At 41.3% G+C, this 18276-nt stretch overlaps 1 protein-coding gene across 5 annotated transcripts in view; it reads left to right on the forward strand.

The window, feature by feature from the left end:
* The window catches only part of TTC39A (tetratricopeptide repeat domain 39A), a 42926-nt gene extending 30843 nt beyond the window's left edge, over positions 1–12083 (forward strand). The window contains exons 12-18 of one of the 5 annotated variants that reach the window (XM_053950932.1): positions 642–803; positions 2375–2466; positions 3420–3540; positions 6075–6186; positions 8016–8130; positions 8826–8942; positions 11895–12083. In XM_053950932.1, coding sequence (XP_053806907.1) covers positions 642–803; positions 2375–2466; positions 3420–3540; positions 6075–6186; positions 8016–8130; positions 8826–8942; positions 11895–12015 — 840 coding nt within the window. In that variant the 3' untranslated portion in view covers positions 12016–12083. Of the gene's footprint in view, positions 1–641; positions 804–2374; positions 2467–3171; positions 3255–3419; positions 3541–3843; positions 3894–3922; positions 3945–4016; positions 4352–6074; positions 6187–8015; positions 8131–8825; positions 8943–11894 lie in introns of those variants that run through there. The other 4 variants (XM_053950934.1, XM_053950935.1, XM_053950936.1 and 1 more) reach the window with 4 other exon arrangements.
* The last annotated feature ends 6193 nt before the right edge of the window (positions 12084–18276 follow it).

Genomic DNA, 18276 nt, shown 5'->3' on the forward strand with positions numbered 1-18276 from the left:
GTAGTTTATTGAATTACAAACAGGAATTTTGTACATCATTTTGCTTTGTCTCTCCACCTCATTTTGCTACCCCTCTCAATTTCTGGTGATAATGTAGTCCACCAGGATTAATGACACAGTTTTGTCATTGTCTTTCCCATCCTGCAGCAGATTGTATCTTTAATGAGACCCAGTGGTAATCTTTTGCCTTCAGTGTGAACATAGTCATAAAAGACTTGAAAAAAATTATTAAGATGAAGAATGCATGTCCAAAATACTCTGAGACAGAGTATCAGCTGGTGTGCATGGCAGTAGCTCCCTTGAAATCCATGGAAGTGCAGCAATAAATGTCAGCTGACATTCCTCTGCCTTCAGTTTCCTAATTTCCCAAGACACAAACATTCATTTTGAGTATGCTTAGAAAAATAACTTAAAGGAATGGGAAGTTCTCTGGCAGAGTAAACTTGCTAACACCAGGATGACTGTGTAGCCAAGAATCTCTTGGGTGAAGCAAACAGATGTGATTTGGGGAAACACTGGGCTGGCAATAATTTGGAAGCTGCAGGAGCCATGCAGGCAGATCCTGGAGCCCCAGTGTGTGTTACAGCTCCTCTGTGCATTTACACCTGACTAAGGCAGTGTTTGGAAATCTCTGTGTGCAGGCAGTCCATAGGTATGAGGAATGCTGTGAAGCTCAGCAGTACTGGAAGCAGTTTCATCACATGTGCTACTGGGAGCTGATGTGGTGCTTCACCTACAAGCGCCAGTGGAAGATGGCTTTTTTCTACGCAGACCTGCTGAGCAAGGAGAACACTTGGTCAAAGGTAACTTCAGCAGAACAGGAGGGCAGGAGGCCTCGTAATATCTATTAACTTTCAAACAAATTGAGCTGATTTTTTGTAGCTTTGAAGGTGCAGACTGTAAGGCAAACCTGGCCTGCTGTGACTGCTACAGAATGATGTGAATTGCAAACATCCAAATCTGAACAGATGGGCACGCAGAAATCTTTTGGGCCCAACTGGTAGATGAAGAGCAACTTATTAAAGATGCTGTGCAGTGACTGTCATCAGATGTTGCAATTAATGGTGCAAGTTGCCATTTCTTTCATTATGCTATGGATAAAAGGGCTTCTGCTGGTGAGTGAGGTTAGCAATGATGGTGCCTCCAGGGTGAAAAATACAGCTAGATGTGGTGCCTATCCCTGTGCATCTGGAAGGGAGGAGCTCTTCAATCCAGAGCCCTGGTAGCTTTCCTCCCTTTCTCTTCTCTTTTTTTGCCTTTTTAAAAATGGGGGTTATGTTTCCCCTATTCCAGTTACTGGGAATTTTCCTGTGCTGGCTTGACTTCACAGGCATGCTGAGCAGGGCTTAGCAATGTCATTCACCATTTCCCTTGAGATCCATGAGCTTGTGCCCCTTCAGGTTCATTAGATGGTCTTGAACTCAAACTTCTCCTGCCCTGGGCAGTTCATCTCACATTCTCTGCTTTTGCTTTCTGTGACTTGGGCAAGGAGGCTGGGGCACTTGATAGTGAGGACTGAGGGAAAAAAGTCAGAGTTCCTCAGCCTTCTCCAGATCCTGGGTAACCTTGTCTCCTGCTTTCTTCCAGAGAGGGCTCACATTTTCTCTAGTCGTCCTTGTATCACCAATATACCTATAGAGTCTTTCTTTGTTGCTCTTTCCTTCCCTGGCCAGACATCAGGGCTTAAATTTTCCTAACCTGATCCCTGGCTTCAAACAATTCCTCTCAGGCTACCTGTCCTTCCCTTCACCCTCTGTAGGTTTCCTTTTTGTCTTGAGTTTGTCCAGGAGATTCTTTTTCACTCACATGGGCCTCCAGGAGTTTTTGCATGACTTCCTCTTTTTTGGGATGCATTGCTCCTGGGCTTGGGGGAGGTGATGCTTGAATATTAACCAGATTTCATGGGCCCCTCTTCCCTCCAGGGCTTATCTCATGGTACTCTACCACACAGATCCCTGAAGAGGCCAAAGTCTGCTCTCCTGAACTCCAGGCAGTGACTGTTTTCTAGAACCTACTATTTGGGATATGTTGCCAATTTGTGAAGGGACAGAGACTGTATATTATTTGTTTTTTTCTCTGAGCATGACCTTATCTTAGGTTTTCTAGCATGTGTTCCTAATGGTATTAAAAACTTACTCTACTCAAGCATGAGATTTGTTCTTGGAATTTGGCTAATTCATACTAAAAAAACACATATATGATTTAAAAACAATATTCTATACTCACTTTCTAGAATACTTGAGTTAACTTTTTGTAAGACTGTAAGCAAAAGCAGCAACTTCTTCCCTTTATGTTGCTGTTTTGTGCTTTATATGAATAAAGGTGATGCTGTAAGTTCATTTTTCTGTATAGATATTCTTCATTGCATTTGCAGGCTACTTACATTTACATGAAAGCTGCTTATCTCAGCATGTTTGGACCAGATGACTGCAGTCCTTTTGGAGACAGTGAAGTTGAATTATTTAGGTAAAATTTGCAAACTCACAGTTACAACAATTTATTATCTTTTCATGTCACAGTGTTGGGGGAACAGAGGCAAAATTATCATGCAAATAGCATTGGATTGGTAAGAAATTGCAGAGTTAAACATCCCTTAGACTAAAGTGGACCCTAAGTTCAGACAGCAGATTTCTCCTGGCCATACAGTGGCTGCTGCTGTTCCATGAAATACACTCCTTTTCAGTTGCTTCCTTTAATCAAAATGGAATGTAGGATGTGAAAGCCTTCAATGGATTATGCTGCAATTTGTGTTCTTCCTTAGTGGGAGCATCAGCACAACTTGATTATTGAGTTCTGAGTCTCAGAGAAGTAAGACATAATTAAATGTGCAAGTAAAACTATGCATTATAAACACAGTGAGATAACCTCACTGTGTTAATGAAATGTTTAAGCTCAAAAAAGGCTTGCTGGGGTAAAGAAAATTTGTTTACTTTAGGGTTTACGATTTTTATATAAAATCTAATTATTTTAAACGTGATTACATTGCTCTTTTCAAGTTTTCTCTGTCTTTTGTAATCATTATAAACAGATTTCACTGAATTTGGACTACATTATGAAGTGAATAGTTTTAGTCTTTGGGAGAGTGGGGAGACAAAAGCTAGTTTGCCTCTTTCTTAGTCTGTGAAGAGAGATGAGCCCTTTATAAGTCAGGTGCATCATCTAATTTAATCTTTCAGTGGGGAAGAGTCCCTCTCCTCCTGCTTGATTAAAGAGGAAGCCTAGAGATAAACGTGCTCTGCATAAAGACAGCTTTTGTGAGTATGTATTGCTCAGCTTCCCCGAGGTAGCAATAGCACAGTGTGTAACAGCTTTTTAAAGTTCTCCTTGGTTTGATTTTTTTTGTTGTTTTTAAGTTTGAACGTCTTCATCTCAGATGTTCACAGGGGAAAAATTCCTTACGTTTTCCTTTAAACTTTCAGGATTGTTCCCAGCCTGAAACTGAAAATTGCAGGGAAATCTCTGCCCACAGAAAAGTTTGCAATTCGGAAAGCACGACGGTATCTCTCTTCAAACCCCATTCCTTTGCCTGTGCCACCTTTGGTAAGTTAGAAATATCCACACACACCCCCTTTCCAACGTTTTTGTAATTTAGAGAAATAAACCCGAGATAATTGGAATAGTATCTTTCCGTGTTTCTAAGGTAAAACCTCTGCAGGAGACTGGAATGTTCCCAAAGCAAAGCCAGATGAATGCAAGGAATGCTGTAAAACTGGGGCATGCACCAGCCACGGGGAACTCAGCCAGCTGTTTGTGACACGTAAATGTGTTGCATGTGTAACTCATTATTCCAGCTATAGAGTAGCGTGCTCCCAACAGCTTTCTTTTGGTTCCCTTTGGAGGAACTTTGCCCTGGGTCTCTTCTGTCGTGTCACTTGCTAACAGAGCACTATAAGGTACAAGGAGGGGTGGTGTCAAGGAAACAATGGAAGGTTTGGGGCCTGCATGTAAGGAGCTGTTTAATGTACCCTTGAGTGTTTGCAGTTTGGTGCTCTCCAGAGCAGTTCATGGGTGCTGGGATGAAACAACTGACTCCTTTGGTCACCCCAGAAAACCACTGCAGCTCCTGGGGTTTTTGTTTAATTTTTTTGTTCCCTGTAATTCTGGCCTGTTCTCTGTGGCCAGTTGCATGAGACACCCATTGCACTTATAAAAATCTGTCTGCAAAGAACATGTAAAAAAGAACACAAAAGGGTTTTGAGTCCAGGGATTTGCCAAGTGCAGTGGTGTTAACACTTGCAGCGCTTTCAGCTGTTGTGTTTTTAAGAAAGAGATGGATAATTAGTAAGTACTCTTTTAAGAAAATGCCAGAACAGGGAGAGCCTCTTGGAGACCACTCCCCAGCATACCAGGGGTACGTGACACTGAAATAGTTGTTACAGCAGAGCATGGGTATTCACCAGGGGCCACGTTCCACTAGTAAGACTGAAGTGAGAGAAATAATTAGGTTACTTTGATGTGCCTTTCAGGATTCAGAGAGGGAGGAGTGTACACACCTGGGATTTGGCTGGGCTGTCCTGCTGGGATTTTGGCAGAGCAGGTTTCTGTACCAGGAGCTCTCTGGCTGGGCACCCATCCTTGGCTGCTGTGCAGTTGCATTTCTGAGGCAGCAGATGCCGCAGCTGAACAGATAAAAGCACTTTATGGATGTGGAACTGGGGACAGAATCTCATCTCCAGGACTTTTCTTTTCATTATCAGGAGACTTGCTGGAAAGAGTGAGTCCTCAAGCAAGTCTTAGCTCAGAGATATAGCTTGAATAAATTTGGCTTGAATACTTCTGTTTGAAAAGCATGTTAATGATTCTGCACTAGGTCCAGTAAGCTCAGCACAGGTTTTCCAATCAACAGAGACCAGATGGTGAAAGCAACAGTGACTGGGGGTTAACATGCTGTTTCAGCTATTCTAGCCTGACAGCTTTTTGTGCCACAGTTCCACAATTCAGTTCTTCTATATAGAAATTGTATCCAAATGCTTTAAATTAGCACGCACAGATAAGGTCAAATAAATAAATAGAATTTATCACACACTGATCTCTTCTCTCTGGTGATCAGTGACAGGGCCTGAAAGAATGACTTGAAGCTGTGTCAGGGAAGGTTTAGGTTGGATATTAGGTAAAGGTTCAACCACCCCAGAGGGTGGTTGGGCACTAAACAGGCTCCCCAGGGAATGGTCACAGCACCAGCCTGGTAGGGCTCAAGAAGTTTTTGGACAACACTCTCAGGCACAGGGTGGGGTTCTTGGATTGCTTGGTTGTTGGGCTGGACTCAACAATCCTGGTGGGTTCCTTCCATGCCAGGATGTTCTGTGATTTTATGATTAAATAATGTGATGAAGGCCAGTTGTAAGTCTTTATAATATTTTCATCTTTCACTTTGTGATTGGTAGTAAGTAGCAATGGGCACATTTGGTGATATACTCTAAGAATCCCAATAGCAAATAGGAATTCAGCCAATAGTTTTTAATAAAACTTACTCTAAAGACAGTTGAATAATAAGGAAGTTGCTTTCTTTGGGAACATCAAACAAACCTGAGGAATGTAAGAAGTTTACAGTTCAGATTTAAAATTCTGTCTGTTTGTTTGAAACTTGGCTTAAAGGTTAGAGGGTTTGGTTTTCTTTTTGGTTTGTTCTGCTGTCCTGAGATTTCGTAATTTTTCTGTGGAAGCAGTGCATTGCAGTTATTTATGGGTATTACTGCCTTTGCTAGGATAGAACTGAAAAAAAGAGGAAACCTTAATGAAGGGGCAATTAGCCATGTGCCATGAAGTCTGTTTTGTTTTAAGTCTGTTTTGTTGGTACTTGCCTTCTTCTGTAAATGACAATGTGTTTGCATTCTGTTCAAGCAATTTCCTTTGCATTGTTAGCTGTAAGTGGCTCTTGAGGTGTCTTCCAGGGCTAATTTGTTCTGAAAAACAGTGTAACAAGTTTTCAGTTGCAATGAAAATACATTTTGACAAACTGACTTTATTTAAGGAACCTGTTACTTTTCCATCATGCAGAGATAAACTGAAGTATTTGACAACTACATTTATCCAGTGCTGTAATTAATGGTGCTGTCATTTCTCCCTGACCCCAGGAAATGATGTATATCTGGAATGGCTATGCTGTAATTGGAAAATGTCCCAACTTAACAGAAGGCATGTTAGAGACTTTAAATGAAGCAGAAGAAGCATTGGCAAGAAGTTCAGGTAACCAGTGATAGGGTTTAAGCAGTTACTGTACACTGCAATAGCTAGAGATATTATCTGTGAATAGAGACACACTCATTAGTAAAGTTAATTGGGTCACAGGAGGAACACAGATAATGAAACCATTTATTTGTGTAAATAGGAATATTTTTTATTTTTGACGTAGCAACTATTTACAGTAATAGTAAGAGATTTTTCCATCCACAAGTGTGCGTTAGGAATGGTTTATGACATGTGATAAAGGTCTGTTTATTTTGTTAGATCAACATCAGCATATTCACTGACTTCATTACTTGGATCCTGAAGCTTTGTTACCCTCAGATTTTGTTATCTTCAATTTTGAAGGATAAATAGGAAAGGAGCTGGTTTTTTGTTTTAAAAGTGCTGTCAGTTTTTATATGACCTTTGGGTTGAATGTTCTGGTGTCACCAGTGTGCTGCAGAAATCCAGGACACCAGGGATGGCCTTTCTGTCAATGAGCACAATATGGGATTGACCTGAAACAGCCCCTGCTACCACATTTTCTGTCAGTCTCTTAATTAGCTATCCATGAGAAAATTGAATTGGTGTTTATTTCTTGTCAGTCTTTCCCAGTTCCTGTGGGAGTGCAAGCAGTCTGCACAGCATTTGTCAGCTTTTCCTTGACCAATATTTGATCCTACTACTATTATATACAACCTTCCTGCGAAAGGATCAAGCCCCTGTTGACAAAGGAATATAGGCTAAAACACTGCATTGCAGTCTTTTCTAGGGCCTTGGACTTCTGTGCAGTGAGTTACACAAGATTTGAAAGGGTTGCTGAAAGACTGGCTAAAGCTATCTATTTTTAATTAATTGAAAAAGAGAATGGGAAAATATTTTCAGTGACATCTTAGAAAAAGGCCTTTGACCTATTCACCTTCTTTATCACTGATTTTGTTTCATCATTTTAAATAAGTGAAGTATTTCCATGTTCCCTTTTTTTCTTAGTTGGCAAATTGTGGCTAAGGCTGCATTTTGCAGGGATTTGTATCAGATTCATGTTTGTAAAACACCATGAGGCCATATAATTGAAAAATGGGATACATTTTAAACATGCCAACAATTTAAAGTGTTGCTTGTTCAAAATACTGACTTGCTCTTTTCAGGCATATTTAATGAATTGGAAATGAGCAACCAAGCTGAATATTTTGCCTGTAAACATTTAAGTGTAAGCTGCCTATATGTATTGGCTATGAAAAACTCAGCAGTTTTCTTTGTTATGTATTATGCAGAAATTTTTTGATGGAGAAAGAGTGTTGATAGTAAGGATTTTGAACTAGGTTAAGCTGGTATGACTCTGGGCTCTCAGAAGTATAAACTCCAAAGAAAGTATGGTAAGATGTGATGTACAGGTAGCAAAGTTTCACCTATTTTTATTTAGCCAAATGAAGGTGGAGAATTGACAAAATTCTTGCCCATGAATAGGCCGTGTCAAGTCAGGAAGCAAAAGAGCTGCACAGGGCAATAAAGGCAAAGGGTTGAGAGATTGTAAGTTGGACTTCAGTATTTACAAAATGGACACCTTAAATTAGTTCTTAGGTGTCAGAGCAGTAAGCCTGTGGAATAGCTCTTCAGTGGGAGTAGGGAGGGAAAGAACAGCCCAACAATTTCTGGACAAAGTTCAATCAATTTATGAAAAGGTTGATGTGTGTTTGTCTCTGCAGAAAGTTAAATTCACCAACTAGTTTTTTCCTGTGTTTCAGTAGATAGACTGTACTCACACTTACCTTCAAAAAGTTTCCCTACAGGCAGGAAAGTCTTCTCTGTTGTAGAGTTTTCTAAAATGTGCCATTTACTTCCTCCTGCAGCTACAGAACTACTGGCAGATGACCGGTGCGTGATCAAGCTGTTAAAGGGATTATGCTTCAAGCATTTGGGCAAGATCTCAGAAGCAGAAGACCACTTTAATTACATCTATTTAAAGTAAGTTTTCATACCTGGCATGTAGGAGAGCTCTTGAGTTTCAAGTAAGAGGAGATGCAACCATGATATGACTAGAAGGGAGAGGATTGCAGTATCTTTAGTGTTTGTTTGCTTCAAGGTATTTCAATTTTAATTTCCACTGTTATTAGCCATGTGTTGAAGAATATAAAATCTTCAGTTTTTATTTTATTTTTAAATAATTTTTGAAGTATTTTCTCCTTTTTGGAGGACTATAGGTGCACACAATTTTTCCGATAACACTTGGCCTTTATTGCCCCCTTCCTCTTCCCAGTCATGAAGAAGCTGTACCCAAAAATACAAATGCACTCTGCAGAGACAGGTGGGAGCATGATTACACTGGGACCTTCTGCACATCATGTGGTGAATGGCACCTCTTTTTGTCAGCTCACATGGATAGAGCTCATGATATTGTCATCTTTTCTAACATTTCCTTGATAATAAAGGCATTATTTTCTGATCCTGAGATTATACATACCGTGTAGGATGCTTATGCAAAACACACATATAATAACCCAGAAGGGAGCTTTGGATAGAGAACATGACAAGTGTTGTAATAGAGATTGATTGCTCCTTCTGATCTTAGCTAATCTCCTATTTACTTGTGTTTGGAGCTGTTAAATGAGGGAAACAATATATCATTTCAAGGTCTCTAGGCTATTTCTTTTCCAATGCAGTGAGAAGAAGATAAAATATGACCATTATCTAATTCCAAATGCCTTGCTGGAGCTGGCAATACTGTACCTGGACCAGGATAGAAGAGAAGAAGCAATAAAACTTCTGGAAAAAGCAAAGTAAGTGAAAAGGCTGTGTTCGTGTCTGGTGGATCAGTTTGGTGTTTTACTGATTAGCAGGGAGCAGAATAATTTCATTAATATAATGGAAACTCATTTCATTTTTCCAATGGGAGCATGCATGCCTTAATTTTGGTTTGGACCTTTCCAGTGGTAGGTGTTGCATTTGTTAAGTCTTGGACTTGAAAAAAGAGCAAAAAAAATTAAGTATCTCAATAGGACTGTCAAAGGCTTCCATAAGAAATAATCCATGTGTAACAAATGTAATAATCTTTGTAGTCTATTTGCTTATTCATATAAAGGATGTATTAAATTTAATCAAAGCTCTGTGTTATGGCTAAAATAGCATTACTTAAATTGATGGCCAGCACTGCCTGTGTCTTGGTATCTTTGTATTGTATCATCTGCATCAAGGCAACTAAAACACCTGCTTTTACTGTTTTGTGTGATTGATTTTTCTAGCAAAGCAGGTTTATGGGAAGTTGGACTTGATCATGTGTGTTCTTTATTATAAAATTTTAAAAATATGGGTTTTGCCTCTGTTTGAACCTTTATTTCTCTGCTGAGCCAAAATTTTAGCAGTGATGGGGAGGGAGGAAATCCAACCCAAACAACTCTCCCCCTCTTCAAGCATCCAGCAGCAGCAGGGTAGTTCACCTCTGCCTGGGTCCTGAATGACTCCAGATGTGCAGAGTCACTGCCACAGGTGTGAGCAGCTACAAAACTGATGCCTGCCCTTGGGTCAGAGAGGTCAGATAGAGTTTTTATGTTGCTTTTTGTCCAAGTCAGGCAACTCTGCAAGCCAGAGTAGCAAATCAAGCCTACCAAAGATTATGCCAAAAGCCTGTCAGCACAAAAATTAAAATATTGTAATCTTTAATCTCCTGTGCTTCTGAGCCTCGTTCTCTGTAGACTCATGGAAGATACTAAGAGCAACAAAAATTGCATTAGCAAAGTGCGGTGGAAAGTTTTTCAATTGGTTTCATGTTCCTCAAAACACACCTCTCCTGTCCCCATTTCCTTTGTTCAAATCTCTCTTAACAAGAGATCTAGAAATGAATGATTTGGAGCTGCTGATTGCAGCTGGAACTTCTGTCATTGCTGCTTGGCCTGGCAGCTCTGAGTGTCTCAGGTCCCCTCAGGAGAAGGTGTTTGGCTTAACAGACAGCAGCTCTAAAAATGTGTTGTGCCCAGTGTATGAAAGCTGCTACTCAGACTTGCTGTGCTCAAAGAACTCTTGAAAACTGTAATGACTGACAAAAAAACAACCAAACAAAAACCCAAACAAACAACCAAAAAAAAAAATTAAAACACCAACCCCACCCTCATTACAAACCCCCTTGTTTCAGTCAGCCATAAATAAAGGTGCAGCTCTTACATTTTCACCTGTGGCATTAAAATGCTCTGGGTTTATGAGCTTTCAGCTGCCAACACTGAATGTCTCAGCAGCCATGAGACAGGGAGGGAGGGCAGAGCGTTGGTGGGGCTGCAGAATTCAGTTTGCAGTTGGCAGGAGCGCAGGCGAGCGCTTGGCTGGTGTGTGACGTTTGATTTGCCTGACCTAAATCCACGTCCTGCTGCTGGCTTGGATCCTGAGCTCTGTGAGAAAGAGTGGGACAAGACGATAAACAGCTTTGGCTTGGTCATGCATGGAAATATTTGTATTTGTATGACTGTAAACTACAAACAAGAATATCAGTGTACTCATGAGAAATACAGGCTTGGCATGACAAAATCGATTTCATTTAAAGGAAAAACTCCAAGGGGTTTCAGATCAGCACACAGCAGAACCCGGCCACCTCCTTTTCTCAGTCAGCCTCTTGGGTGTTGCATACATAAATTTATAAGCTGGTGTAGGATGGGCATGGAATTCCTTGTTCTCACCAAGAGACTGGCACTGCCACAGACAGATACCATGCTGCCATGCTTGGTTTGAATTATGAATTTAGAACTGAAATGCTGTTAAGATACACAGAGTTTAATACTTAATGTTATGTTTTTGTAAAAATGACAAATAACTTCTATGAGAAAATTAGCATGGTCTAATCCTGTTTTGTATCTGGATTCTGTATCCATCCTGTAGGAGTTGACATGTTAATTCCTACTAAGTAGGATCTGCAATTTCTATGTGGCCCTGGGGCAAATTTTCTTTTTTTTAATATAAGCTTTTCCATGAAAATACACGTTCTCTGAATCTTCCAGTAACTCTTTAGAGCATGACAGAACTACTGGAAACTATAGGCAGATGACAGTGTGGAGCTAGGTACTAGATGTGTGTGGTGGAAATCCTGCCAGTCTTTCCCTGGGATGGTGAATTGCTCCTCCAAAACTGATATGGAACCTGGTGTGTGCCCACTTTCTCTTTCCAAGATCTGGAGCAGCAAATTTTCTGCCTTCGTTTTCTACACATAGAATTCACATTGTTGGCAACCATAGGATGGAGATGGGGTGTTTCCCTCCTCTGGATCAGGACAGTTTCCCTTCTCTCTCTCTCTCTGTTTTTTCTCTTTTTCTTCTCCCTTCCTCTTTACTTTCTTGAAATGAGTCTGCCTTATTAAAATAATTTTTTAAAATGCTGAAAATATTTATATTCAAATCTGTCAGTTACTCTTTGAGAGGGGGAAAAATTTTCTAATTTCTGAATGTAAACTAAGTAGATGTTACAGACAATTAATATGGACTCAATATTTTGATTGAGTGGACCAGATTCAATTTCTTACTAAGCTATATTTTTCTGGTGATTGCCAGACAGTGGAACTACAAATAAAAAACAAAGAGCTGCATTGTTTGGCCAGGAACACATGCCTTGTATTTTAGAGTAGGCAACAAAGGAGCTTGTGAAGAAAGAATTTTTTTCTGTCTGCTGTTGTTTTGCTTAAAACAGTAATACAAAGGTAACTTAGAAATGTTTTAAAATATATATTCATTGGAGTGGATCTTCTTTTGTTTCAGACAAAACTACAAGAATTACTCCATGGAAACAAGGACACATTTCAGAATTCAAGCTGCCCTGCACCAAGCCAAATCCGCCCCAGAAAATGGAATGCACTGTGGAGCCTCGGCAGTGTCGTAACTTTTTCTTCTTTGATGTTCTGTTTGTTGCAAACTTTGGTGCAGAAAATTACTGACACTTTAGAATTATTTTTCCTTCTCTTTCAAGTCAGTGAAAAACCAAATAACTTAAAATTTCAAAGGTGATGCATAAAACATTACTCTAGTGTAATAACATGGCAAAAAATCTCTCAAACCAACCATAACCTTGAAAAATATTGTTTTTCCAACAGTGGCTTTTTGACACTTGCACACACCTACATCTGTGTAATTCATTTTTCAATTGTGTGCCTTTTTCTTGCATTCACAACATTATGTTGTAGCTTGCTTAGTGAAAGGGGAACATTTGAAAAGAAAACAAACAGCAAAACTTTAAGATTTCCAGATGTAATCTCAGTTAGTTCTAAATGTTTGTCTGGATCCATACTGCTAGCAGCTGAGAAGGAAGCATTGCTTTTTCCCAGTACCCGCTTAGTTGGAATGGTGGGGGAAAATCTCACAGCAGGGAGGAGCTCTGGATCCTGGGCATATCTAGTTGTGCACAGAAAGCTTCTCTTTACCAGCTCCTACCAGTCATATTTTTGCTTCTGCAAGAACCCTGCTGGTGAAAAGAATGGTCTCCCTTATGCAAGTACCTTGACTTTTTCTTCAGTTTGGTTTTCCTGTCAAGTCTGCTGTTTGTAGCAGCTGAATTAATTTACTGAGGATTGATAAAGGTGGTGATGCCATAAAACTGCATCACTTCTTCTTTGACAGTGGGAGGTTCTTAGGAAATGTCTTTTGTCAGATGAACATGATCTGAAGCTTATGTCAAATTGAAAGCACAAGTCCTTGAAGGTCATTTAGGAAATGGCAACACTGCAGTGGCTGGAGCAGTACAGGAGTTACTGTGACAGTGCAGCCCTTCCTGCAGTGACTGCTCTTGGGATTCCCAAGCTGAGATGTCCCTGTTGCACAAGGCTGATGTTCCCTGTGGGAGGAAGCTGGGGCTGGAACAGGCTCCCTCAGCACAAAGGACAGCCCTTCTGCTCTTTATTGATCTTTTGGGAGATTTTCTGTGTAAGGGGCTTTGAGAATAGAGCAATGAGCTGGGTCTGCTTTCCACTGCTGCCATGGAATTCCTGCTTTGCTGGAAAAGTGGTGAAGTCAGTGGTACCACAGCTTTGCCTTGTGTTTGCTGTTCTCCAGGCTAGCTCCATGTCTGTATGCCTCTGGGGTTTTGGGACACACTTCTACCTCCCTTTTGAAAGAGCTTCTTCCCCATTACCCATTCTGATGGGTGGAGATGGGAGGTCTTCTGACAGCCCTTTTTCTCCAATGGAGACGTTTGTCAGGAAGATTCATATCTATGTACCTCACAGTGCATACCTTTCTAAAGTGATTGTTCCCAGCAAAAGAGAAAATTGAGAGTTTATAGCTCTGCTTTTGCCTCCTCAAAGGAAATAAAATTGTTTTATAACTGTAGATTAATATGCAAGGAGACAGAACCACCAGTTCCTCAACATGGAGAACTTGCGTTATCTTAAAAATAGATGCCCTTTATAAAAGTCTTTGCAAGTTAAAAATCATAGATGAAGAATGCATTTTTTAAAGTGACTTTCTCAGATAAATTCAGTTCTGATAAATTTCTTGATTCAGATAAAATTCAGTATAAACAGTTATGCTATTTACATGCTGCACATCAAAACTTCAGTGTAAAAATTCAGTCATTCTTTGTATAGAATAAAAAAAATTTCTTGTTCTACTTCATGCATATAACGCCTCTTCTTCCAGTTGTGTCCTTTTCAAATATTTTGGCAGCCTTAGCATCTTTTAAGCAAGCAATGCCACGTGAAAATTAGCATAAATTGTACTTTGCAGAAAGTGAACAATCCTTCTGAGTGTAGATTCACTTCTCTTCTTTGAAATTTCACCCACAACTCAGTTTTGCCTGATCTTAGATAGATCACAAAAGGATGTACTGTGTGATACTCAGCCAGCTTCATTGCTTTGCAGCAATGAAAATCCCAAGATTTTCCTAAGGTTTTCATAACCTTCCTAATCTTTATCTCAAACACCAGCACCAGTCACACTGTGGACCTGATCTCCAGCTTCAGCTGAGTGCTTTGTAGGTCACTGTGATATTTCACTCTGACTCCTTGGCTCCCAAGCCATAGCAAATAATCACCTTCCTTATGCAGTGAGGATTTATGGACTGTAATAATATGGATTCACTTGAGGAGAAGACGAGTGGAAGGTCCGGTGCATTGTCACTGTGTAAGTTTTTTGATGTGTTACATTTGCAATTGCCCAACATCACTCTGCTCATCAGTTCCTTCATTTTGCTGCTCCTCCATGATAGGGATCCAAACTCCTTGGGCTCAGTCTGGGCTGGAAGGTTGATGCTGGGCTGGTTTTTCCATTGCTCCTCCAGCAGCTGCTGCGTGGTGCCTGGAGCAGCTCTGCAGCACAGTAAAGTGCTTCATCAGTCTGGAGTCCCAAATGCAGTGAATCAGGGGAAGCACAAAGGTGTGAGTTCTCCCCTCAGGGTACTCAGCAGAAAATAGCAGATATTGTCATTGAATTGCACATCAGAGACCAAAGCATGGCCCAAGATTCAGGAAATGGAAGTATGACTGCAGATGGATATATCCACACCTCAACTGCAGAAGGAGCAGCTCCTTCTGCATTCAAACACCGAGCTGTCTGAGCAATGCTTGAGAAACTCACTCTTTGCACCAGCTTTAGCTGCTGCAATCAGCTCTTCCCCATCCTCAGCAAAGCCAGAGACCTTACTCAAAGACAAAAATTACTACCTCAGACAGGAGAAAAGTTTTCTGCACTTGGTAGGACCTTTATCATAAACCCCACAAACTTTATTTCTTCTTCTATGTATTTTTTTTTTAACTAGGAAGTGTTTTCCTGCCAGTAACCAGGGAGGGGTAAAAATTCCTACTCAGTTTCCTGGATGTCTGCAGCAGCAGCTGTGGAGCCCCATGGGACAATGCTGTCACCTGAAAGTGGTGCTGGCAGGAAGGGCAAGGCAGTGAAGGGGGCATCCCTTTTATCTTGAGCTCTGTGATGTGGAATCCCTGTGTGCAAGGTCTCAGTGAACTGAGGGCTGAAGAGCCAGCAGCTCCTGCTGAGGTCTGGTCAGGTGCAAATGCATCAGCCCCCAGCTCCTGTGAGTAACAGGAGATGAGATACAAACTGTTGGGTGAAGGATGCTGGGCTGGGCGCAGCTTTTCTGGATGGTTAGAAGAGAATTTAATGATGTCACAACCATGATACTGTGATCTGGAAACACACACTTAAGATTGCTCAACTCCACCTGTGTCAAAGGAGCCGGCTTTGCTTACTGACAGGCAGTTCATTTGCCATCCACAGCTCACACGTGCCATCAGGGATGGGTGGTTTAGGTCCTGTTCCCTTCTGACTGTGCCTGGCCTTGGGCTATTTACACCTCAAAGTTTGGCTTAGGAAACAGCATTTTATGAAATACAGAAGCATAGATCAGGACCATATCAAACATTTCCTCCCATTTCACACTGGTTTTGGCATTAAATTCTGTATTGAGTGCTTTAATATTTTTAGTTATCTGTGGCCTGGGTCCAAGACTAAAAGCTCACAGGCTGACAGCTTGTGTTCCTCTGGCCCAACAAAGGCACCAAGTAATGCTTTTCCATGTGAGACAAAGCTTTCCTACAGGTCAGTCCCAGAATGCAAAAAGCACTCCCAGGAGTTTAAATGCAATACTCAGCCTCCAGTTCCACCTGCAAGATGCATTTCTTTGCCTTCTCAAGCATAAAAACAAAGCAAATGTATATGAAATGACCAAAACAACGCATTCAACACTGTTCCCCCTCTGGGAGGAAGAGGAGAAGATAAAGAGGTGAGTCATGTTGTTTACTGCTCTACAGGAAAATGGGTAATGGTTGGCAACATCACTGATGAATGAGATTGGGCAACCTGAACAGACTAGAAAAGAACTTGCTTCTTTTCTCATTGTGTTCCGCAAATACATTTTGGTGGCAGGTGATGTGCACAGCATGTACCAGCAAGTGTTTTAATTGAATGATTTGTCATCATAGAATATTTTTAAAAGATGCTATCTAGGTTTGCTTCAGGTGTTTTAAAAAAAAATACAAGTACTTTCCTTTAAGGACATGCTCAGTCAATCCTTGTCTCCAAGATTTATGAATAGCAACAGAGCTAATAAATACCTGCATTGCACTGTGGTAAAGTTCTGCATAGTGTTTGCTCAAATTCAATCATGACTCTGTTGGACTGGGCTGTACTCCATTATCTTCTGTGTTTTTTTTAAAATCTCAGGACCTACTTACTTTCATTGCTGGCTAAGCATAGGCAAAACGTTTATTTAGAATTATGCATTGCAGGGAAATCTACTTGCTTTCTCTCTCCTTGGCTGTTTTACAGGAAGAATACAAAACAGAGCAGTCATAACCCCCTGCATGTTCTTTTTATGGGCTGATTCAATTTTAAAAAAGGCAAAGAAAAGTTTATCTTGTGCTAGCAAAGTATAGGAACAGCAGTTTCAGGCCTGTGGCCTAAAAGTAATGTGGTGATGTGGTGGAAAGAGAAGATAGGCAGAAGCTGCAATGCTCTGGGTGGTTCTCCTCTTCCTATTCCTTTCATCCTGCAGCGCACAGGGTGTGAAGGTAAGAACAGCATCCTTGGTGCTGGAGCTGTGTGGGATGTTTGTCTGCAGTGCTGGAGACCCGGGGCTGTGCTTGCTGTCAGCTGTGTCACAGGGGCAGTCCCAGGAGGAGCTGGTGCTTTGTCAACGTGGTGCTTGCCCTGATGTTCTGGGGAAGGTGCTGGTGTGAGATGCCTGCAGCTGCCTCTGCTCTGCAGATGGGGAACAGGAACTGTATCTTCAGTAGAGTTCAGTAACTCATTCTGGGGAGTGAAGCAAGGCTGTTAACTCCAGAGGATCCTAGAATTACATGGCTCATGTTCAGTGTCATCTTCTTCTGGGTACAGTACCCAGCACTGCTCTCACCACCACTAAGGTTGTGCAGCTGCAGAGGTTTTTAGATGCAAACATCAGGGCCAGTTACAGTTTTGATATTTCAGTCATAGATACAATATCAGGTTGCAAGGGACCTCAAGGATCATCTGGTCCAACCTGTCTTGCCAAAAGCAGATGCTAGGCAAGGTGGCCCTGCATCCTGTCCAGCTGAACCTTAGAAATACCCATTGTTGGGAGATCTAACATTGCCTGGGGAGATTATTCCAATGACTGATGCAATTGTGAAAAATGTGATTTGCCTTTCATTCTTATGGCTTGTGGATACCTGAGTCAGGTTTCCATTCTGTGATGCTGGCTGGGCTCTTCACTGATGCAAATATATGTTGTTATTCCTAAGAAACAGCAGGAATTCCATGCAGAGTCTTTGTTGTTGTCTGATCTGTCACACACACACACACACACACACACACACACACACACACACACAAAGAAAAGCATATATAAATATACATGAACCAACTATGTATGTATGTATACTCACCCACAGTGGTAACAAGTTCTGGAGCCAAAGCTTTTTGAAAAGTTATCAGAACTGCTTGAACTATTTATTAAATTCAGGACTTAAAAAAGGCAAGATACTTTAAAAAGAAAAGACAGCTTTGTTGATGGCTGAGGAAAATGCAGATGTTAAAGGCCTTTACTAATGGCTTGCAGTAGGATCACACTGCAGGACTGTGCAGTTTGCAGCCTTCTAGAAGATGAAATCCCAAGGCACACAGGCAATATAGCAAGAGCCCTTCAGTGGGGTAACCTCACAAAAATGCAGTTTTATGCTCTAGATTTGAAGGGCGTCAGTTTTCACTCTGGACTAGCAGAGCTCTGCCTCAGTGGGACAGTGCCTGGGATGCCTCTGTCCTGCTCAGAGAACAATTTAGGAGTGATTCATCCTTTCCCCCCTTGAATTCTTGCCTTGTCTGCCTCCCTCAGTCTGCTTCCCCAGCGTGACTCCTGGATTACACAGGCAGCTCCTGCTAACGTGGCAGAAGTGTGGGCAAAAGAGGCTGAAAAGGCGAAGTCTGTCTGTCGTGGTGCAGTGAGAGCCCTGGCAAAAGGGCAGCCACGGAGCAGAGTGAGGCTGGGAAAGTGCTCGGTGTGGGCAGCCAGGGCCCGTGCAGTGTGTGCTGAATCCAACATTTACTGCTGTGTGCAGAGCTCTTGAAATGCCTTCTCGGAAAGAAAGACAAATGTTTTGTAAGGGTTGGTGCTGCAAAGAGCAGGTTTATTAAGTTTCTGCTGCTTGTTTTCCAGCTG

This window comes from Vidua chalybeata, chromosome 9 (genome assembly GCF_026979565.1).
Source record: "Vidua chalybeata isolate OUT-0048 chromosome 9, bVidCha1 merged haplotype, whole genome shotgun sequence".
Lineage (NCBI taxonomy): Eukaryota > Metazoa > Chordata > Aves > Passeriformes > Viduidae > Vidua > Vidua chalybeata.